The 22,715-nt window shown below is 47.8% G+C and overlaps 1 protein-coding gene across 1 annotated transcript in view; it reads left to right on the forward strand.

The window, feature by feature from the left end:
* Positions 1-6,389: 6,389 nt before the first annotated feature.
* The window catches only part of IGF2R (insulin like growth factor 2 receptor), a gene marked incomplete at its 5' end in the record, with an annotated part of 108,254 nt that continues 91,928 nt past the window's right edge, over positions 6,390-22,715 (forward strand). Inside the window, one exon of the mRNA XM_079716398.1 lies at positions 6,390-6,538. Within this exon, the coding sequence (XP_079572524.1) occupies positions 6,390-6,538 (149 nt within the window). The remainder of the gene's footprint in view (positions 6,539-22,715) is intronic.

Raw genomic sequence — 22,715 nt, forward strand, 5'->3', positions numbered from 1 at the left:
AACATGGCCACACCTTAATACCTGTCTCCTTCCACTTGCTCATGGAGAGCTGGGGTCCAGGGCTCCTCCCCCTGGATCTGGGCAGGGCCTAGTGACTGCTCTGACCCAGAGCGCACACCCAAACCAGTGTTCTGGGACTTTCAAGCTGAGTCTCCCTCTCTCCCCCTTCTCTCTCTCTCTCTCTCTCTCTCTCTCTCTCTCTCTCTCTCTCTGCTTGGCTTGGAGCCCAGCCACCCCGTTTGAAGGAGCTCAGGCCATGTGTCGAGGCCACATGCAAGGCATTCCAGCTGAGGTCTCAGCCAACAGCCAGCACCAACCATCAGCCATTGGGGAGAATGAACCTTCAGATGATTCCAGCTCTGAGCCATCGAATCTTCCAGCTGAGGGCCAGAAGCCATGGAGCAGCAAGGAGACCTCCCTACTGGGCCCTGTCTGAATCCCTGACCCACAGAAACTTGTGAGAATTGATACCTGATGATTGTCACTTTAAGGTAATTTATCCTACTCCAGTAGATCACGAATACACCAAGAATCCATTTTGTTCTCTCCTGGGCTCTTTCATTCACTCTGCTGATGTCCACTCACCCCTCCTATCACCAATGCTCCTGTCTTTGCAACTGTCTCCCCTGTAATTACTCCCAGCTCTGTTTAGTGTTGTATTACCAGTGACTGCAGGGCACCTTCCCCTGGGTATTCCTGACTAGTTATTGCACAGAAAGACACAGCATCTTTCTTTTCAAATCCATTTTTCTTCTTCTGTTCCCTTTTTCTGTTCTTGGTATCACTTTCCAATCTAGAAACCTTAATCTTCACTGCCGCCTTCAGTCTGTCCTGTCCAACCAGTTGCTAAGCGTTGCACTGTGTTGTCAGTTGGTATGTTTTGGGCTGCAAGGAATACAAAAGCCAGAAAAACATGGTGTAGCAGTCTGGATCCAATCAGAGGATAGAAACAGGGGATATTCAATATGGAAAATGATTAACTATGACAAAAGAGAAACTATAAGATATAAAGGAACTCTATGTGGTACCCTAGGGCTGGTACCAAGGGAGGACCAGCTTGGAAGGGGTTTAGATCTCATTGGAGAAGGTGTGGTTCAGCTCACTGAATAGCAGAGAAGTTCCCTAGTATAGCCAGGCTGGTCTGTAGTTGCATTAGGTCACCCTCTGGCATGCAGGTAGGGGGGCAGGCAGTCAGCAACCAGTGGTGTGGATGTCCTGGAAACAGCAGGAAACTCTCTTCTCTTGAGATTTCCCTCCAGAGCGTGTTCTACTCTCGGAAAGCTTAACATCATGCTCATTGTAAAGAGAACTACTTACAAGAATCCCTTTGTTCATAAAATAGCATATATTGAAGGGTGCACTTGGAGCTGAGAGGCAATAAATTATTAACTAACACACATGGCTTAAGCAAATGTATTTATCATGTCGTAAAGTGAATGATCAGATACTGGCCAGTTCTATGGTTTTGGTGAAGTGGTCAGCAACGTCACCAATGATCCTGATGTTTTCCATCTTTCTCCCACTGTGTTGGCCATATCTTCCCTTGGAGTTACAAGGGGCTGTAGCAGCTACAAGTGCCTTATACAGACAGTACTGCTTCCAGGAAAAAAAAAAAAATAAGTGGGGTTGGGGGGAGAGGATTCCTTTGCATCACTTATTGGAGAGAAAAACATTTTGCAGAAAAATCTCAGGAGACTTCCCACCAATTTCCACGGTCAGGATTGGGGCATATGCTCTCTCTCCATTGTGAGAAAGGCTGTGTTGCAAGGGTCTCACATCTTTAGCTCTTTAGTGGGAGGTGGGCTTTGCCAGCAAACGAGGGCATGGGCAATGCCTGCGGGAAGGTAGCCAACTACATCCATCTCTATTCCCATGCCCCCTCTCTTCCCGCCGCCGCTGTTCCAGGTGGTCACTGGGCACCTAAGTGCCCTGCAGAGTCACAAGACCTGAGTTCTACTTTTGGCTGGGTGTTAACCAAGTGGGAACTAGGTGTTCCTGGGGAAGGGCAAAAGCCTTTCCACTGTCTCTTTTGTCACCTTAGTTCTGGTGCTTTTATTAAAGTGGCTTTCAGTCCATCCTGCAGCTAGATGGATTTTCCTGAAGAATAACTGTGAACTAACTCTCCCTCTCTCTCTCTCATGGTCCATATCTTTCAATGAGAAGGAAGTTTATGAGTTAAAATCTTGGACTTCCATACTAGATCATATCATTCACAATGAAGCTCTTACTAATTGCATGACCTCAGGGAAGGTATTTAATTTCTTTATACCTGAATTTCTCATGTTTTACGCGTGGATAGGATTACTATGCTCAGAGGATTCTATAAAGAGTAAACCATGAAATACAGGAATGGTTTTTGACACAGTGACTTTTTAATAGGTAGTATTTTATCAGCCATTATTGTTCCTCACTTTATATCCAATTAAATCTAAATTTCTTAGGTCCCCATTTAAGATCCTGTAGGAGCTGACCCCAATACAATTTTTCCAAACTTATATTAAAATTGACTATCTCCCCTACTAAATCATAAACTACTTGAGGGAAGGAGCACATTCCATAAGCCCAGGATTTAGTGCAGTCTTTGGCCAGAGTTGTTTCTCTGTGTTCCCATGTGGTTTTCATTCAAGCATTCCTTGGCCTGCAGATACCTCACTCCTCCATCCTCATAAGGCCGTCTTCTCTGTGTGTGTCTCAGTGTCTCTACACCATTTCTTACAAGGGCACCAGTCATATTGGACTGAGCCCACCCTCCTGTAGCTAACAAAAATTACCCTGTAATGACCGTATTTTCAAATAAGGTCACATTCCAAGGTAATGGGGATTAGGACTTCAACGTATCTTTTTAGGGGACATAATACAACCCATAACATGGGGTCTTGAGCTACATCTCCAAGTCTCTGTTTTCTCAAAGGTTTGCTGCAAAATTTAAATGAAACACAGGAGAGTTATGCCCTCTACCATTTGACTTTAGAGTATCTAATATGCAATTTACATTCAAGTTTTCCCAGTTATCCCCAAGTGTCCCTTACACCTTCCTTTTTAGGGATCTGGGCTCCAGTTAAGGGTCATGCATCACATTTTGTTGTCTTGCCTCTTTATTTTCCTTTAATTTAAGACAGTGGTGAGACAAGAGGGAAGGCGGCAGGGCACAACCATTAAAATAATGACACAGCCCCTTGAGGATACAACAAGAACTGGTTAGAACCAATTATGTCCAAGATGGCAGAAGATCTGACTTCCAGTAGACCTTGAGCCTCATTGTACACTCACTGTAATACACTAGCATATGCTAAAGGACACAGCCACAGGCGCCATGACAATTCCTAGGCTGACTGTAATAGGCCAAAAAGTGGGTGGTAGTCCAATTCCTGGAAATCCCCACCCCTTCCCCCAAAATAGTTGGATTAATCCTCCCACCTGTTAGCCTATGAAATTACCCAGCCCATAAAAACTAACCACCTCCACACCCCCGGGCCACTCTCACCTTCTGAGACGACTGCATTCTGTCTATGGGATGTGTATCTCTCTAAATAAACTCGCTTTCACTTTACTATGGCTCCCTCTTGAATTCTTTCCTGAGTGGAGCCAAGGACCCTCACTTGGCAGCCCATCCCAGGAACTCTCCAGAGACCTGGGAATTCTCTCACTCACCTTTTGCAACAGTGGTTCTCATACCATCATGTGTATGAGAATCTCTTACAAAGCTTATTGAAACAATTTTCTGGGGCCCATCTCCAAAGATTTTGAGTCAACAGGTTGGAGTGAGGCCCATGAATTGGCATTTCTAACAAGCTGGCAGGTGATGCCAAAGCTGCTGGTCCAAGCACCACACTTTTGATAACTACTGATCTAGAACAAGGGTTGGCAAACTTTTTCTGTAGAGGCCAGTTGGTAAAATACTTTAGACTCTGTTGCAACCAGTCAATTCTGCCATTGTAGGCAAAAGCAGCCATAGGAATACATAAGTGGATGCTGCTACATTCCAGTAAAACTTTATTTATAAAACAGCTACCTGGTCAGATCTGACCTCAGTCTGTTGTTTACTCTTGCTTTTTTTTGGGGTGGGGGGTGGAGGAGGGAAGGGGGGAAGTCTTTCAGAGCACTGCCATTTTGGAATTGTCCAGTTCAGTTTTCCTGTAGAATGTTTCACAATCTGGATTTGATAGTTTTATTTTTTATTAGATTTAGGCTAAACATCTTGGCAATAACACCACATAAGTGATATTGTGTACTACAGGGGGAAATTGTGAAAGACTTTGAAATGGACCAAAAAAATTATTGGGTAACTTCAGTGGAAAGCTAGATGCTGTCTAATGCAACTTTGTGCTTTAGCTGATTCTATGGGGTTTTGAGCCTTTCATTATCTTTGAGCTATTTTACAACTCTCTAAATTGTGGAATACTGATGGTAATGTCTAGGATTCTTGTCTTTAGAAATGCAAATTTTGTTCCTTTGACATCCATTGGACCCATGAGCATTGACTCATCTTCCATCTATTAGGCAACTTAACTTCAGCATTCCTGACTGCACGTGTATGTGTTGGATTGTCTTTGGATTCTCTTTCGAACCAGTTGGAACATGTTAGTGGTCTGACATTAATGAGTTAAGTATTATCTTTGACACATGTTCATTTTACACCTGCATCTGAGTCATGATTATACTCTCTTTTAAATATTATCCTTTAGCAGTATTTTTCATTGCATCATTTTAGGAAGCAGAAAATGTTAGTTTTACCAAATCTTGGTGATATGAACTTTAATTTCATGATAAAGGTGGTTCTACCAGACCTTTCCATTGTAAAGATATATTTTTCTTTATTAGGGAAATATCCTTTGCGACAAAGTGAATAATCCGGTTTGCAATTATTTTTCACCTGATGGTTTTAGTTTCCACTGAAGATCTTTGCCTGTATCAATTATAACTCTGGAGTTGCAAAATATGAACCCTTTCATGATGCCCACAGTTGGACATCTGAGCATGCCCTTTGAGCCATCACACCAACTTTCCTTTCTTGGGCCATATTCCTCTTTGGCAATATAGCTTCATGGCCAAGCCACACGCTCTGGGACTGTCTAGCTTGAGCTTAAACCCTGGCTTCTCTGCTTACTAGCCGTGTGACTTGCAAGCTTTTTAATCTCTCTGTGCCTCAGTTTCCTTATCTGTAAAATGGGTGCTATAAAGATACATCTCTTATAGGGTTGTGTTAAGATTAACTGAGCTAAATCAAAGCACCAAAACCGTACTTGGCACATAATTACCTGCTCAATAAATGTAAGCTATACTTGTATGTGTTTGAATTCCTGCTTTGCCACATCAAAGTGGCTTTGGGTAAGTTACTTAACATCTTTGTGCCTCCCTTCCTCATTTATAACACAGTTCCTGGATTCACGCATGTTAAGTGCTAACACAGTGTCTGGTATGGAGTAAGCATTAAAAAGGATGAGCGGTTACCATCATGATTATTCTGTATAATAATCAGATTATTCTCTGTAAGGTAAACTTTTTGAGTTCATGTCTTTTCGGATTTACCTTCTTATTTTCATTGTGCCTAGCTCAGTCAGTCACATAGTATGGGTTTAATAAAATATTTGAATAGAGGGATTAATAAAGCTTTGCTGAGTGGCACTCGCTTTATAGTTACATTTTTGCCTCCTTTATATTTCAAGTTCCTATATTGGTGCCGCCCTCCCTTATTGTAGGAAGCCCACGCTTGGGAAATAACATTGTTACACAAGGTTGTGAAAAGCTCTTCTGGGCAATGGTTGGAAAGCCCCGTGTAGGGCTCCGCGATCTACCTCCGTAGGGCAAGAAAAGTGGGTTCCCATTCATCAAAGATCCGAAATAACAGGGCTGTGCAGTGGCATTTACGGCACCTTAAGTCTAAGCCTTATTTTCCCCTCCCTAACGGTAGAGGGTGGGAAACGGAGACTCCAAGTTGGGAAGCACCCACATCGCAACCCAGAGTGAGCGCTGGGAGAAACTGAGGCGGTGGCCGGGTCCCCGCCGTGGCAACAGCCGGGACACAGGCCTCGAGCCCACACCTGCGCCCGCGAGGCCACCGCGCCGCTTCCTGCCCAGCGCGTGCAACGCTCACGTGACCGGGCCTGGGCGGAGCCCGGCGGGCGGGGATCACCTGAACAAGCGAGTCATGTGAGCTGGGCGGGGGAGGGGGGCGGTGCCGCCCGGTGGTCACGTGACCCGTTCCGGGGCCGCAGCTGAGCCCAGACAAGCCGCGCGCCTCTCGGGCTCCTGCTCTGCTCTAGCTCCTCGCGCTCCTCTCCGCCTCCGCCCCCGCCTCCGCCCTGGCGGCGCAGCCATGTCCCGAACGCGGCCCCCGGCAGCCGCGCGCCGCTAGCTCCGCTCCAGCCGCGCAGCCGGGGCCCGGTGCGATGGGGGCCGCTGCCGGCCGGAGCGCCCACCTGGGGCCCGCGCCCGCCGGCCGACCGCCGCGCTCTCTGCTCCTGCTGCAGCTGCTGCTACTGGTCTGGGCCCCGGGGGCCGCGGGGACCCAGGGCGCCGAGTTCCCCGAGCTGTGCAGGTGGGTGGCCCGCCTGGCTGCAGGCTTCTGTCGCGGTGCCCCAGCGCACGGCGGGCGGGGTGGGGGGCAGGGGCGCTCGGGGGAGGGGCCGGGGTCCCCGAGTCGCCTCAGGTCCGGGCTTACTCAGCCCGTCCCCGAGGGAAAGTTGCCCGCGTGGTGGCGGAGGATAAGAGACTGGGGGTCATGGGCGCGGGCGGGGGGCGCGGGGGCTCCGGCGGCCCGGCGCTGGCTGGGGTCCGTCGTCGGACCACTTGTGGCTGTCACTAAGTCCGGGGCGGCTTTGTGTGCGAGCGGCCGGCCGCCGCCACCCGCCCGGGTGACACGCTGCGGCCACCTCACGCCCAGCGCTTGCCCTCTCAGTGGTGTGCCTGCGAAAGTTGGAGGACGCAGGAACTACCGCTCTGCTTTGTTCCCACTCCACGTTTTCCTCAAAGTTCCACCAGCGGGGCTTTGAGGGGGCCCTTAGTGTGGAAAGACTCACCCGCACCAATGGCCGTGGAGTTGGGGGGGTTTTGGTTTCATTTGCTGATTGCTTTCCTCCATGTGGGTTTTCCATTTTTTCTTTAAAGTAGCCTTTCTGCAGGAGGTGACTTTTTGGGGGTTTTTTGGGATCGGGGGAATGGAGGGTGGTCATCCACTATTGGCTTTCAAGACTTCACCCTTCACTTCTCCGAGCCTAACTTCCTGTCTAGTTGTTCACATGATGTCATTGTCTCCGGGTGGATTATTCTAGTGGAGTCTTTTGCTCTGGGAACCATGATTGTATAATCGCACGTCCCAATGAGGGCTGTTAGTGTCCTGCCATGGCCGGGAGTCCTGGGGCTGGGGAACTGCCAATTCCGAGAATTTTCTAACCAACTTTCTCTGGACTGTTTAGGATGATGGAAAATACAACTTTTATTTATGTTTTAAACTTCGGTTTAAAAAAAAGGATGAAAAGTTCTGAAAGATTAGTGAACAGTCAACAGTTATCCCTGGTGTTAGCAAGTTACTTCGCAGAATGAAGTGAGGTTTAGCCCACTTTGAGCTGAATTTTGAGTTTGTGGTAGCGTTTATGGGGTTCATATTCTTCCCTGGCATCAGAGATGGTCCTATTACCCCTGAATTCAGAACTTGGAGAAATTATTACACTGAGGAGAGTAAGGCTGAGCTCGCAATCGAAACGGAAAGGCCCGTATTCTTTCTTTTCCCTTTTTTGGAAAGGGGTAGCGGGGCGGGAGGGAGAGTTTACAGCACATAAGTTCGTGGGCCAGTTAGCCGCCATAAGGTGGTTACTCACGGAAGCCCCCGTTACAGAGAAAAGGGCCCTAGCTGACACAAGGTCAAGCTGCAACTGACCTTTAAAGGAGGAAGTTTTGGAATAATGGCTGCTGTGACCAAACGCATCTGTGAGAAGTTAGCTCAGCTGGGCTAGTGGTGTTGAAGCCTTGGTGTTGTTAGCAAATTGGAATTGATTTCTTAATAGTTGAGGTTAAAGTTGGCCTCAAGGGCAGACCCCTACTCCGTGGCTGCGGCAGGGGCCCTCACTTTTGCTTTAGGGTGGTAGTCGTCCCAGCGCCTGGAACCTGGTTTATGAACCTCATCTCCAGGTGGACTTCGGCCTCTTGGTCCAGAAGGAAATGGCCGTTGTATCTTGAAATGCTTCACCTCATGGTCACACATGGGCATAACTTAGGAAATGCTCCACGATGTTCTGAGGGGATATGCATTTAGCATGTGCCCTCTGCGGTCATAGGAGAGCTTTCACGTTGGTTTAGGTCCTTTCTGCCAGCCTTCCTCAGGACCGCAGCCCCAGGCAGGTCACAGCTGGGCTTGTGCACGTTTCTTTCCCGTTACTGCTCTGTGGTTTCACCTTGAGACTTCCCCAGAGCTGTGTTTAAAAATCTACACTTCAAACCCACTACCTGCAAAGTGAATTCTTTTTATTTGTTCCTGTTTCAAATGGATTTCTTGGCTTAAATACTTATTAAGACTTGTTTCTTTCTTTCTTTCTTTTTTTACCCTTGGGGAAGGGGTTTAAAAAAATTGGTTTTCTTGAATGAGGTAACACTGGCTAAAAAATTCCTTAACTCTAGCACATATTTGAATGGGAACATGGGCTGAACATCTTTTTAAATGCAGTTTGAAAAATTCTACCAAGTAGCACCAAAGCCGGATGTGTTCAGCTGCCTTTTATTCCATCTCTGGGCGTCCACTTGTAAATAACTCCCCAGGTCTCACTGTGAGTGTGAAAAGCAGACTTCTGCTGTTACTGTTTGTGCAGCTTGTTGGTGGTAGCAGTCCCCATAGACAACGGGTCACGTTCCAAATGTTTGTAAATTGGTTGCTTGTAATGAGAAACATGTTTTTCCGTGGAAGATTCTCCTGTTCCTGGTGGTTTGGTGCCTGGTGCGGTTTCCAGATCCCCTCAGGCGCAGGTTTGGGGTGCCCAGATGCCACCCAGCATCAGCTAGAGCCCTGGCAGGCAGTTCTCGTGTCACTGGAAAAGGGAGTTGGATTTCCGGGAAAACAACCTCTCCTCCCAAGCCCAGCTCTCTAGAACCTGAGAGGGTACTCTTCACCTGCAGTCCCTTAGGACCAACACGAGGGAGGTCCGGGCCTGCTTCAGGGTTGCCTGCAGGGCACCCGTGTGGCTCTGACACCTCCTGGGGTGAGGGTGGTGGGCAGGGGGCTGTCCCCTTGCAGTTAGTTAATGGCGGGGATGAAGGCAACAGCGAAGCAACTGACTCAGCAGCAGCTTTAATATCTTTGTGTCTGTGGAGAGAGCTGGACAGTGAAAAGCGGGGACGACAAAGGCAAGTTTCCCAAAGTGTATCTGCTCTCTCGGCACTTTTAGTGCTTGTTCTTTGGAGAGCCTCAGTTGTGTGTTTTTTAAGCTTCACAAGGATTGACGCACCAGGTGAGTCCTATGCTGTGGAAGAAGTCGGTGATTCTTATCGCTCACCTATTTTTTGGGACGTGGTGTGTAGTAGAAAGAAAGCACTTGAATCCAGAGGTCGGTGTGACTGCCCGTGGGACTGGCACGCATGGAGGGGCCTGGGGCCCGAAGGAGTGCTGTGCTGGTGAGGGGTGTCCAAAGGTCGCTGGGGCAGGACCCACGAGAGCAAGAGGTGAGGGAGGCAGAGGGCAGCCATTCAGAGTCACGGAAGTGACCAGAAGGCCCTCCACTTGTCCCTAGCTTTACTCTGTACTGTGTGAGATACATTTTGTAAAAGGCCATCTTACGTATGTAATCGGTTAGTTTCCACCCTTTATTTTGGTGTTAAGAACGTTCTTAACGAGTGCGGTTCTAACCGTTTGTACCAGTTATCAAGTAACGCTTTGGGCTGGCTTGATTTAGGTAGTTAAGTACCTTAAAATTTATTCAGAACAAGTTTTCCCCCAACTGTTTGGGTATAAATACTGGAAAGTTTTTGTTACATTGAGGACAAGAGAATAATGAAGCCAGCTGGGAGTTGAGGTTGGTTTAGTTGATGTTTCTAAGGAGATATTTTTTTTTCCCTGTGATTTTTCTGAAGGAATAGTGCTTATATGCCTAATTTAGGCCACATGTTGAACCTGGACCACATCCATTTGTGTATGTTTCTTGCAACAATAAGTGTGTGTAGCCCAAGATTGTTAATTAGGGGTATGTTAGACCACATGCTTTAATTCTTAGAACAGCATCCTGACAGATTCCCAGGAAATGAATTCCTGATCGGGCTTCATGTCTTTTATCAGTGTTTCACGGAGGGATTTTTAAAAGATGGGGTCGAGTAGAATAATTTAGATGTCTCATCTTTATTTTGATCTTGGCATAAAACTGTATTGTGCTGGGCAGAGAGAATTCATAAGGGTCAAAGAACTGGGACTGATGGTGGAAAGGAGCTTGTTCCTTTGCAGATACTGTTCTTTTTCTCCTTTTTCTTTTCTCTTTCCTTTTTATTGTCCCAGCCACTAGCCCTCTTGGTACTGCCCCCACTGGTCATGGAGGTGGAGGTAGCTGAGACCTGGTATACCTGTGGGTCCTTTGTATCTTCCTCATAGCTGGCTCATGACCAGTGAGGGACAGAGGCTTGAATTTATGCCAATGGTGTCTCCTCCCCTTTAATCCTGGCAAGGTGACACAGGATTCATTTATTCTCCAAGTATTCCTTAGGCATTTCTTAAGCAGAGGGGAAAACTGGAAAGGGCCAGCGCTGGAGTGGAGACACCACCAACTGAACAGATCCAGAAGACCGCTGGCTACCGCTGCTCCCCCCAGGGAGGCAGCAACAAACGTCCTTCTCCCTTTATTTTTGCTAATTTTATTTTATTTATTAAAAAATTTTTTTTTGCAGTTTTATTTATTTATTTATTTTTGGCTGCGTTGGGTTTCTGTTGCTGTGCACTGGCTTTCTCTAGATTCGGGGAGCGGGGGCTGCTCTTTGTTGCGGTGCGCGGGCTTCTCACTGTGGTGGCTTCTCTTGTTGTGGAGCACGGGCTCTAGGCGCAGGCTTCAGTACTTGTGGCACACGGGCTCAGTAGTTGCGGCTCGCGGGCTCTAGAGCGCAGGCTCAGTAGTTGTGGCGCAGGGGCTTAGTTGCTCCACGGCATGTGGGATCTTCCCGGACCAGGGCTCGAACCCACGTCGCCTGCATTGGCAGGTGGATTATTAACCACTGCGCCACCAGGGAAGTCCTGCAATTTTAAATAATGTGTAGTCTTAGTTTTGATTTTCTTTTTGACCCAAGACTAATCTAAATGTTACTTGTTTTTGCCTATTATGAACAAAGCTGTTGTGCATATTTGTGTATAAGATTTTGTGTGGACATAACGCTTTTTTTTTGATACCTAGGAGTGGGATTGTTCAGTGAATGGGGAGTGAGTGAGTTGTCAAACTGACTTCCAAAGTGGTTGTTCATTTTGTATTCCCATCAGCAGTGTGAAGGTTCCAGTGTTTCTACATCCTTAACAACACTTGATCTTATCGGTCTTTTTAATTTTAGTCATCCTAGTGCGTGTCTCGTGGTATCTCAGTATGGTTTTAATTTTCATATCCCTGCTGACTCATGATGTTGAACATCGTTTTTTGTATTTATTGAGATGCCTAATGATGAACATCTTTCATGTGCTTATCAACCATTTGGATATCTTTTGTATTGATTCTTTAAAAATTTTTTTTTTTGTTTTTCCTTGTCATCCCTTAACACACTTTTTTGGAGGTCATCTTACTGTGTTTTAAGAGTTCTTTATATATTATGGGTCAAGTCCTTCCTCAGGTATGTATAATGTGTATTTTCTCCCAGTCTTTGGCTTGCCTTTTTATTTTCTTAATATATCCTTTGAAGAAAGGATATTTCTTAATTTTGATGGACTTCAATTTATCTTTTTTTTTTTTTTTAATTGTTTGTGCTTTTTGTAGCCTAAGAAATCTTTGCCTGTACCAAGGTTTCTCACCCTCAGCACATTTGACATTTGGCCTGGATAAATCTTTGTTGTGGGGCCTGCCCTTAGCATTGCTAAGAGCACCCCTGGTCTCACCCATTAGATGCCAGGAACAACCCTTCCCCCCATTTGTGACAAACAATAATGTCCTCAGACATTTTAAATGACCCCAGGGGGTGGGGAGGAGGCAAAATTACCTCCAGTTGAGAACCACTGGTCTACTCTAAGGTCAAAAATATTCTTTCCTATATTTGTTTCTGGAAGTTTTATAGTTTTAACTTTATGTTTAGCCCTGTGATGAATTTTGCAAGTTAATTTTTACGTATGATGTGAGGAAAAGGTGAAATAGAAATAGATCTGTTTCTATTTCCTGATATTTTATATAGGAGGCTTGCAACTGTGTTTTTAAGTGAGCTTGGGCTATAATTTTCTTTGCTGTACTATTCTTGGCTGAATTTAGTATAAAGAATGTTTGCTTTGTGGAGAGAGCCAGTTAGCTTTTAGTATTTTATATGCTGTGGAACAGTTTTTGTATAGGATGGACAATTTCTCTTCCTTAAATTTTGGTAGAACTCACTAGTAAAAATATCTGGGCCTGGTGCCTTTGTGGATGTAGAATGTAGTGGAAGAGGAGTTTTGATTATGGTTTCCATTTCATCTACTTTGTTTATTAAGATTCTGTACTTTTTTTTGAGCCAATTTTGATTATATTTTCTGAGGAAATTGTCATTTTAATTATGTATTCACATATAAATATGTAGCATGCTACATATTTGCTTTTGGAAATACTTTCTGAATCTGTAGGTACATTTTTTTAATTCCTGATTTTTTTTCCCTTAACATATTTACTAAAGACTTTTCTACCCTTTTTAGTCTTTTCAAAAGAACTAGCGTTTTAATTAGTTAATTAATTTATAGTTGACTGCATTGGGTCTTCCTTGCTGTGCGCATGGGCTTTCTCTAGTTGCGGCGAGTGGGGGCCACTCGGTTGTGGTGTGCGGGCTTCTCATTGCGGTGGCTTCTCTTGTTGGGGAGCACGGACTCTAGGCGCACCGGCTCAGTAGTTGTGGCTTGTGAGCCCCGTAGTTGTGGCTTGCGGGCTCTAGAGTGCAGGCTCAGTAGTTATGGTGCATGGGCTTAGTTGCTCCGTGTTGCTACTTAGGTTTTTTTTTTTTTTTTTTTTTTTTTTTGCGGTACGCGGGCCTCTCGCTGTTGTGGCCTCTCCCGTTGCGGAGCACAGGTTCCGGACGCACAGGCTCAGCGGCCATGGCTCACGTGCCCAGCCGCTCCGCTGCATGTGGAATCTTCCCAGACCAGGGCACGAACCCGTGTCCCCTGCATCGGCAGGTGGACTCTCAACCACTGCGCCACCAGGGGAGCCCTACTTAGGTTTTGATACATAGTTTTTTCATCCTTCAGTTCTAAATATTTCCTTCTTGTACCCAAAAGTTCTAACTATTTAAACTTCCTGGACCCACTAATTTTTAAAAATCTTTTCTTTCCCCAGGTAAATGGACTCCCCCCCGCATTGTGGGCAGTAAATGTGGTGAAACTGTGGCCTAGCACCTAGTCAAGTTAATAGTGTTCTGTGTGTTTGGAAAAAATGTTCTCTGCTTGGGTCAAAGTTTCATTAATTGTGCTGTTCAGCGGTTCGTTATCATAACGTATATTTTGTCCTGCTGGGTTTCTCTTTTATACTTTGTCTCTGACTACCACTTTGGTCAGGGCTCCAGAAGAATGTCTGGTGTTCTGTCTGCCAGGCTAGCAATTCTCCTGTTGTTCATAAGCTCTTCAACTTTCCTGTTTTTAAAAAAAATTCCAACAAGGTTTAGAGTTGATATATATTCACAGCTGCCTGTTCTTCATGGATGCCACAGCTTTCCTCATCCCCTGGAAGATGTATTGTGAAGTTCTGCTCTGATTGCTCTATTAATTCTCTTTCCTTGGGCCCAGTTTCTTTGTTGGCATTTGTCATCTCATTTTCATGGTGTTGGTGCCCTTGTGACGACTGGTGCTTCTTGATCGTGCTCTTTGCAGTAAGCCTTCTCTGGGACATTTGTGGCCTCTTTTTGTGCAGCTGTGCAGGATCGAGCTGGGAGCAGTTGTTCGAGCTTGGCTGCAAGTTGCTGGGGGGAGACCGGGGGATGGGCAGGGCGTTCCTCTGGCTGGTGTGTCTGTGTGGCTGGTCTGAGGTGCTTTTCTGTCCTAAGTATCACACCCAGCCCTGTTCCTGCTTGGAGACAGCTGCTGGATCTCTGTTGATTGCGGTTGGCAGGGTACAGTGAGGGCTGCCTGCAGGTGGAGTCGGGAGAGCTGGGTTACTGTGCTGGTGTGGCAAATCACTTCTTTTCTCTGGATCTCCGTTTCCTCCTCAAGAGGGCTGGGAGTGAAGTTTTGGAAGTCAACTGTCCTGCTTTTGAATGTGGACAGTTACTGATCTGCTGAGTTTTGGTTTCCTTCTGTGTCAAATCAGGGTGCTAATCATGTTTTTAGTGTGGTATGAGAACCAGAGTGCGTTCAAGTGCCTGGCCATCCTCAGTGTTCATAAATGGTGGTGACGGCAGTGATTGCTTTCTTTCTATATGTTGAGTCTCTGCATTAGGTCAGTGATATTTTTAGCTGGTTACTCTGAACCCCCGGGTTCTCCGTTAGTGCCTAGGGCTTTCTGCCTCAACCAGAGGGCGTCTTTATCCATTCTAGCCATTGGCACTCCATGTAAGAGTCCTTTTGAGAAAGAAACATCTCCATCATTTAAAAAAGCTTTAAAACCACTGGGCTGTGTGATTCTCAGGGTCCATTTTGCATCCAGAATTCTGTGGTTGCGAGGTATGTATCCTTCAGGATTCCTTTAGCTCTGAGTAGCAGAAAGCCCAACTCGAGTTCGCTTGCACAAGGAGGTGTAGGGTTGGGCGGGCGCCAGGTGCCATATGTCAGGCGGCCCCAGGCCCTTTCCTGCCGTTTTCTTGGCATCGCCCTCCTTCCTGTGGTGGCTGCATTAGTCCACCATCCAGGGGAGAAGAGAGAGCCTCCTTGTTTGTCTTTCGTAGGGGCCCTCAAGGCCCAGAGGACTTCGGCACGGTGTCCGTGGTCAGAAGGGGCTCCCATCCCGGCTTCCCTGGAGCGGGTGGGTGCTGGGTTCCGGGGCGTTTGTTGTAGGTGGGGAGCGGGTGCAAGAATGCGGGCCTGCGGGATGGATGTGAAAGTCCTTCGTCAGCTCCACTTTGCTGTACCACTTAAGAACCAGCTGCTGCTGCTGGGGTTTTGAGGTGCCCAAAGCAGTGTGTCACGCGCCTATTTCCGTCCTTATGGTAACCAGCGCGGGGGGGGGGGCGCGGCCTGTGTGCAGGGTGGGGAGATCCCAGTCCCTCTAGTTTCTGGGAGCGTGAAACTTGCCTCTCAGATCGACCAGAGACCTTCAGTGGGATTCTGCTGTTGCTTTTAGATCCTTTGGTGAACCTGCGGAGGGCAGCTTCCCCAGGGCGAGGGAGCAGTGTCCTGCACGTGTCACTGTTCACTGGGGGCCAGGAGAGTTGCAGGAGATCAGAGGTGGTGAAAGTATCAATTCTAGTTTTGTTTCAGGATATGGAGGGACCAGGGAAAGACGAAGGAATGTGGCAAGAGTGAAACGTGGCCTTTGCCGGCGGCAGCCTGGGAGGAGCCGTCTTTTAAATCAGAGCCTTTGTGCTTTAATGCTGTGAATATTCCTCGCACATACGTGTGTGTGGTGATAAAACATGCGGAGGGCACACGGAGAGCTCATCCAGGGGTCGACGGCCCATTGGGTCTCGATCGTGTGTGACATTAATTTGTTGCCATCTGTGTGATTCTCTCTAGTTGAAAACCAGTTAGACATTTAGAAAACACTGTTCTGTACTGAAAGCCACTCCCCAGCACTCCTGGCCCCTCACCTCTGGCCTGCAAACAGAAACCGAAACCACCAGCATGGACGTGCTGAAGGGGTGGCTTCCTAGAAGTGACAAGGTGGCGCCTCCACTGAGCCACCTTCTGTGTCCTCTGAGGCCCATCCACCTGCTGTCTGCCGGAGGAGTGTTACCACAAAACAAAGCGAGAAGCCCACAAGGCTCTCTCTCTTCTGCCTTTTGACAGTGGATCCTTTACAGGGGGCCGTGTGAGTTAGACACTTGGGTGGACGGGCTGACTGAGGCAGGGGAGAGGGTCTGTGGGTGGAGCTGTTTCACGGAGGGTGCACTGTCCCGAGGTCTTGCTGTAGGCGGAGACCTGCGCGTCTAACAGGGGAAGGGTGTTCTAGGCAGAGGGACCCACGTATCAGTGTTCCGGGGGGGATGCTGGCTGACGTGGCTGGAACACCATGAGCGAGGGAGAGGGTGGAAGGCAGGAATGTTTAGCAGAGGATTAGCTGGGGGCCAAGTCCCACAGGCCATCAAGATGACTCTGAAAAAGAACGTATGTGTGCGTATAACTGAATCACTTTGCTGTACAGCGGAAATTAACATTGTAAATCAACTAGACTTCAAGAAAAAAAAGTGAAAAAAAAAAAGTACAGCTCTGGCCTTTATTCTGAGGGAGGCAGGAGCCTGGGAGGATTTCGAGCACAGGAGTGACCTAGAGGGGAAGCTGGTATTTTTGATGGACCAGGTAAGAAGTTATAACAGATTGGACCAGGGTTGTGGTGACAAGTGGTCAGATTGTGTATACTTTGAAGGTGGAGCTGATACGATTTGCCCATGATTGGATATGGAATGTAAGGAAAGAAGGAGAAAGGCGGACTCTTAGGTTTTTGGTCTGAGCACTTGGAAGGATGGAGTTCCATTTTCAGAGATGGGCAGGGTTGTGGGGGAAGCAGGTTTAGGGACCGCCTGGAGGGATTGGGTGGAGGTTGTGACAGTGTTCGCAGGTCATTCAGGGAAAGTGCTTGGGGAGGGGTGGGGGGATATAGTTGTTCTTTTAGATGAACGCAGGAAGGTGACAGCTGACGTGGCACTGTGCTTCCGGTCCCCAGCTGGGTGTTAGGGTCTCTGAGTTGTATGACCCCAGCATCTTGAAAGCAGAGACTTTTCTCCTGTGACCACATCACTGGCCTTTGTGAAGAACTCCCCCCAGAGAGCGGCCTCGTCAGTATCGCGAGCTAACCAGCTGAGCTGACTGCCCGGAAATTAGGAAGGCAGACTTTCTCTTGTACTGAGGGCTCTGAAGGAAGGGTACCAGGTCTGGGAGGGTTTGGGGGACATTGGTGATGGCCTGTGAGGGGACCGAGCCTTAAGGTTTGATTTCTCTGCCATGGGCTGGGTTGACGTTAAAGGCAGTTGAATTCCGACCTCCATATAATTAAGGAGGAGGTTTAGCCTGTAATTCAACCCTTCTTTCTGCATTTGAGGAACAAAGTATGAGAGCATCCAGATTTTAAAAAGGTCCTCAGCGAGCAGGGTTTCGGGTTGAAATCCTGGCCTGCGTCCTGGTACCATAGAGTTGATGGGAACAAAAATGCAGCAGGTGTAGCAGAGGGAGGACAGGCCGGTCCTTCGTGGTAGATTTCTGTTGTGGAGGGCACTTGCCGATTTACTAAGAAGCCCAGCCTTGCAGTGCAGTGAAGCTTCTGACTCATCGGACCTCTGTTCTGGTGGCAGCTGGTGGCTGCATGGTGCAGGCTTGGGTGCTCCCAAGTGCCTGTTCTGTCTTCTGAGACGTCCCAGGAGGTGGCTGGTGTGTGCGCGTATCTCTGTGTGTGTGTGCGTGGGCGCGTGTGTGTCCAGAGCCCCCGGTCTCTGTCTTGAGCTGCTCCTGGAGATGGCCCCCAAACAAGGGCCTGCCCCCCGTCCCTTTCCCTCTCCTCTCCAGGGCCTGGCAGTGTCATGTGACAGTCCTTTAGGATGGGCTCGCCAAGGTAGGTTGGTGAACTCAGTTTTTAGGCAGTCTGAGTCCTGCTGTTGATCCAGGTGAGAGCTTAGATCGTAACAGTCTCAAAAGCTCCGTGTTCCCAGTCTTGGTTTTCCTCGCTGTGGCTGTGAGGTAGACAACTTTGTAGACTGGAAAGGCGGGGCTCAGAGAGCTTAAGTGTGTCCCACAGGGCTGGTCAGGGTGAGGCAGGATTCAGGCCCAGGTGTGTGGGCTCCTTCCCCTGTCGCCCTGGCACCTTTCTGGGGGAGCTTGCCTCTAGTTCACGTGACCTCTCCCGGTCACTCACTGATGATGCCCGTTTTAAAAGCATCCCTGCCAACCCCCTGGTGCCTCGGGCCCTAACGCTGACTTAGAGCCTCGCCTCCAGCGGATCCCTCTCCAGACACTGGCTTCCTGCTCCCAGACCCTGCGTAACTACCAGGGAAAACCAGAGACTAAAAGTCTGGCATTTCCTTGCTTTTTTTTTTTTTTTTTTTTGCTGGCTCCATATCTTTATCCACAGCTTTGTGGGCTTCTTAGAATAGGAAGTGAAGTACTTCCTATATAAGCTTTGGCCATGATGCTGTGTCAAACTCATGTGTCCCCCGGCCTTCAGATGAGGGTGCATATTTATTGGGCCAGATCAGGGTGCATGTTTATTGGGCCAGATCAGATTTTTCTCTCTTGGTGTCAGCAGCAAAAAGGTATCGACAACGGTGGTTACATGATGCTCTTGACATTTCTGCTGCAAATGTCCATTTTGGAAACCCTGCCTCTTTCCATGACCTTTCCCTCTGCCATTTCCCACCACTCCCTCCCCTCTTCCTATTTTAGGAGACTGTTGCAGATTTTGAAGGTTGGTGGTCTGGAGGTATGAGCTGAGAAACTATCTGATGATGATAAGGGGCAGTACTGAGCCAGATGTTTCCTGAGTATTCTGTTAGAGGACTTGGATGCAGGCCAGAAGCAGAGAAATCTTTTCTGATGTTCAGGTTGCAAAGACTTTGCATTCCGCACGTCCCCCAAATTTGGTATTTGCTGCTCACTCTAGATTCAGAAAAACATTCCTCTAGCCAGTGACCATGCTATGTGAGTTTAGCTTGTATATCACCAACTTTTTTTTTTTAAAAGGAAACCAAATTATAGATTCATACATGCTTACTAATTTTGTCACTGATCACATCGTACCTCTATCCTGCTTTATGTACCAATGATTGTAGGCCAGTAATCAAGTGTTTAATAGCCACATGGCCATTACCATAACCCCAAGACTCATGGCGAGTGGGGGAACTAAGATTTCAAAAGAGTGTGGCCGTGTGGCAACATGTGAGTGAAAGACAGGATGAAGGTTCATGGAGCTGTTCTGGAGGGAAGGGACTCAGTTTTCTTTTTAAAAATATTTTATCAATTTAAAAAATTATTATTTTTGGCCACACCACGTGGCTTGTGGGATCTTAGTTCCCTGACCAGGGATCGAACCCACGCCCCCTGCAGTGGGGGCTTGGAGTCTTAACCACTGGACCGCTGGGGAAGTCCCAGGGACTCGGTTTTTTTCTAAGGTTTTTTTTTTTTTTTTTTTCCTTTTCTTTGAGGGGTTGGGCATACCATACATTTTATAGTGGGACTTTATATACTTCATTTTAGATGTTTGCTTTTTTAAAAATTTAGAGAGAACCCCAAATTATATTTGCAAGGTGTTGCAGTTTTGCAGGTATTCAGTGATGATAATATATGAAAACTTGAGAGGTGTCACATTAACACACCGGTGTCACATAGTTGAGAATAATTGTCCAGTTGTAGCCTTCTGGCTTTTTACTTACTTATTTTTTTTGCGGTACGCGGGCCTCTCACTGTTGTAGCCTCTCCCGTTGCGGAGCACAGGCTCCGGATGTGCAGACTCAGCGACCATGGCTCACGGGCCCAGCCGCTCCGCGGCATGTGGGATCTTCCCGGACCGGGGCACGAACCCGTGTCCCCTGCATCGGCAGGCGGACTCTCAAGCACTGCGCCACCAGGGAAGCCCGGCTTTTTCTTTTGACTGCTCTCTCTTGGACAGACGTTTGCACCACATTCAGCGGAGATGGCTTTGTGTTTCTCTTCATGAAGCTTTCTGATCTCTGGGCACTTGTGATGGTCGGTTAGACTTGCTTCTTCCTTGCTGCCTCTAGCGTGGTCCCGTTTTGACCAGGTTGCGTCCTCAATGTGGCATTTGCTGAACAGGACTGGGAAAGTAGAAGTGCCTTCCTGTCTCTGGGGTGGTTGACACAAGCATGCTACTTGTGTACTTCCTTCTAATTGGTGATCTGCCAACACCTTTCAGGATATTATGAAATGTAAACCAAAGGAGGTTAAAATGGAACCTCTGTGCCACCGAATAGACGCAGACTGACTGCCATCGTCCAGGGTAGTTTCGGCAGAGGCGGTGGGATTACAGTCAGGGGCAGATGGTCTCAAGTTTTCTTTAACCAAGGGAATGACAGCCTGTGTGCTCACCTTATACAGTGAGATGAATTGTCCACCTCCAGGGCATATCTCAGCCACAGAATTCATTTTATTTTTGTATTTTTTAATATAATTAATGAATTAATGAATTCATTTTGGCTGAGCTGAGTCTTTAGTTGCGGCATGTGGGCTTCTTAGTTGTGGCGTGCATGAGGGATCCAGTTCCCCGACCAGGGATCGAACCCGGGCCCCCTGCCTTGGGAGCGTGGAGTCTTACCGCTGGACCACCAGGGAAGTCTCCAGAACTCACTTTAAAATCAGACATCTCTTAAAGTCGTTTGCCTTGTGTGTGACCTCTGTCCTCTGCCCTGTTCCCTGCTGGCTCGATGGTTTGATTGCAGGATGTTTCCCAGTTAACTGATGACGCTATTGGACTCTCGGCTGAGGTTTTCGGAGGGCAGTGTTCTGCTGAGCTCAGGAGTCTTTTTAAAGGAGGGTGTGAATCTGAGGCGGGGAAAACAATATAGATGTGTTCCTTCTTAGTGGAATTCTCAACCGGCCTGGATACAAAAGTGAGGTGAGGGCAGCCCGTGGGCAGGAGGGGGCTGAGGGAATTGATGTTCTTTCCGTGGAAACGAGTTGGATGAGGGAACACAGGTTGCTGAAGGCAGTGCCTCTGGTGTGTGGCAATTCAAAGTGTGAGAAAGAGAAAGCAGAACTGGACGGGATGGGGGGAAATAGTAGCAGAAGTTGAAAACTTAGGCAAGAACTTGAGCTCAGAAAAGTGTCTCATCTGTTGATCAGTTTGACTTAGGGTAGCCTGGATCTTCACAAAGGTCACAGCCTCTCCTTAGGGGCCGTGCTCAGATGCATTCACTCACTCTGGAAATCGACAGGCCACACAGGATCTGCCATTTTATTTTATTTTATTTAAACTTACTTTTTCAATTTTATTTTAGTTTTGGCTGCGTTGGGTCTTTGGTGCAGCACGCGGGCTTTCTCTAGTTGCGGCGAGCGGGGGCTACTCTTTGTTACCGTGCGTGGGCTTCTCATTGCGGCGGCTTCTCTTGTTGTGGAGCACGGGCTGTAGGCACACAGGCGTCAGTAGTTGCAGCACGTGGGCTCAGTAGTTGCGGCTCACGGGCTCTAGAGCGTAGGCTCAGTAATTGTGGCTCGTGGGCTCTAGAGCGCAGGCTCAGTAGTTGTGATGCACGGGCTTAGTTGCTCCACGTCATGTGGGATCTTCCTGGACCAGGGCTCGAACCCGTGTCCCCTGCATTGACAGGCGGATTCTTAACCATTGCGCCACCAGGGAAGCCCTGGATCTGCCATTTTAGGGGCATCTATTGTGACAAGGTTTAAACTGTAAAGTTTCCTGGAATGGTTTGCCAGCTTCAGTGTTGTCAATGAAAGTAAATATTTTCTGAAAAGTTAAAAAAAAAAAAAAACGTAAAAAAATTGCAAGTCAATGAGGCAGTTTACCTCAGTGTCAGCGCTGGCCTGTGGGGCTGAGACAGGCCTGGCTGATGCCCGGCCTTGTCATTTCATCCTTGTGTGATGTTGGGCAAGGGGCTTCGACTCTCTGAGCCTTGGAGGCTCTGGCTCTGAAGCAGAGGAATTCGGGGGAGTTGATTAATGGCGTGAGGTGCTTGGGTGGCTTGCTGAGCGGCCGTCAGCGCCTGTGGTTGAGAGTTTGCTGTGACGCGTTCTTAGTTCACTGACCGGCTTCCTTCCCAACCTGCCAGCATATATTGATTCTGTCCATATATATGTCCGTATGTCATTCTGGGGCAGGGGACACTCCTGTCCAGAACCACGGGGCAGTTGGGGATGCCAGACACCTAAGAAGATCTAGCGATGGGTGGTGGGAGATGCCAGGAGGGCTGGCATCAGAGCTAAGGACGCAGCAGGGACCAGCCCACGCGGTCCGGGGGGCGTTGCATGCGTATCCGTGTGTCTAATCGTCAGGTTTGCTTTGAAATGAATTTGGAGTTTTTAAGAGGACGACATTGGCTAGCGGCATTTTATACTCTGGAAAATGAGGTAAGAATGGCAAGGATCTTGCTTGCTTTTGCTAATTTTCAAAGCCAGGGTTCTAACATAGGTGGTTTTGTGTCCAGAAGAACATTTCTAACCGGGATTAGGCTGCCTCCTCAGAGGATATGAACTGAATTTTGCAAGACTTGGAAGTGGGCGGGGCTTCTGGGTGATGCCCCTGTGGACCACCCGCTTCCTCCGGCCGTTGTGGTTCTTCTGTGCCACCTCTTTGCATCCTGTTTCTCACAGATGAGATGGAGGACAGCATAGAACCACAGTGTCTTTTAGAAGAAGACTTGACCTGATATGAGTGTCAGAGTTTTGGTGAAAATGCCCACTGGGCTTTCATACCTATCCTGCTGCAGGAGATGCTTGTAGCGCAGATGTATTTAAAACATTCGTGTGTGTGTGTGTGTGTGTGTGTGTGTGTGTGTGT

Source organism: Hyperoodon ampullatus (assembly GCF_949752795.1).
Source record: "Hyperoodon ampullatus genome assembly, chromosome: 12".
NCBI lineage: Eukaryota > Metazoa > Chordata > Mammalia > Artiodactyla > Ziphiidae > Hyperoodon > Hyperoodon ampullatus.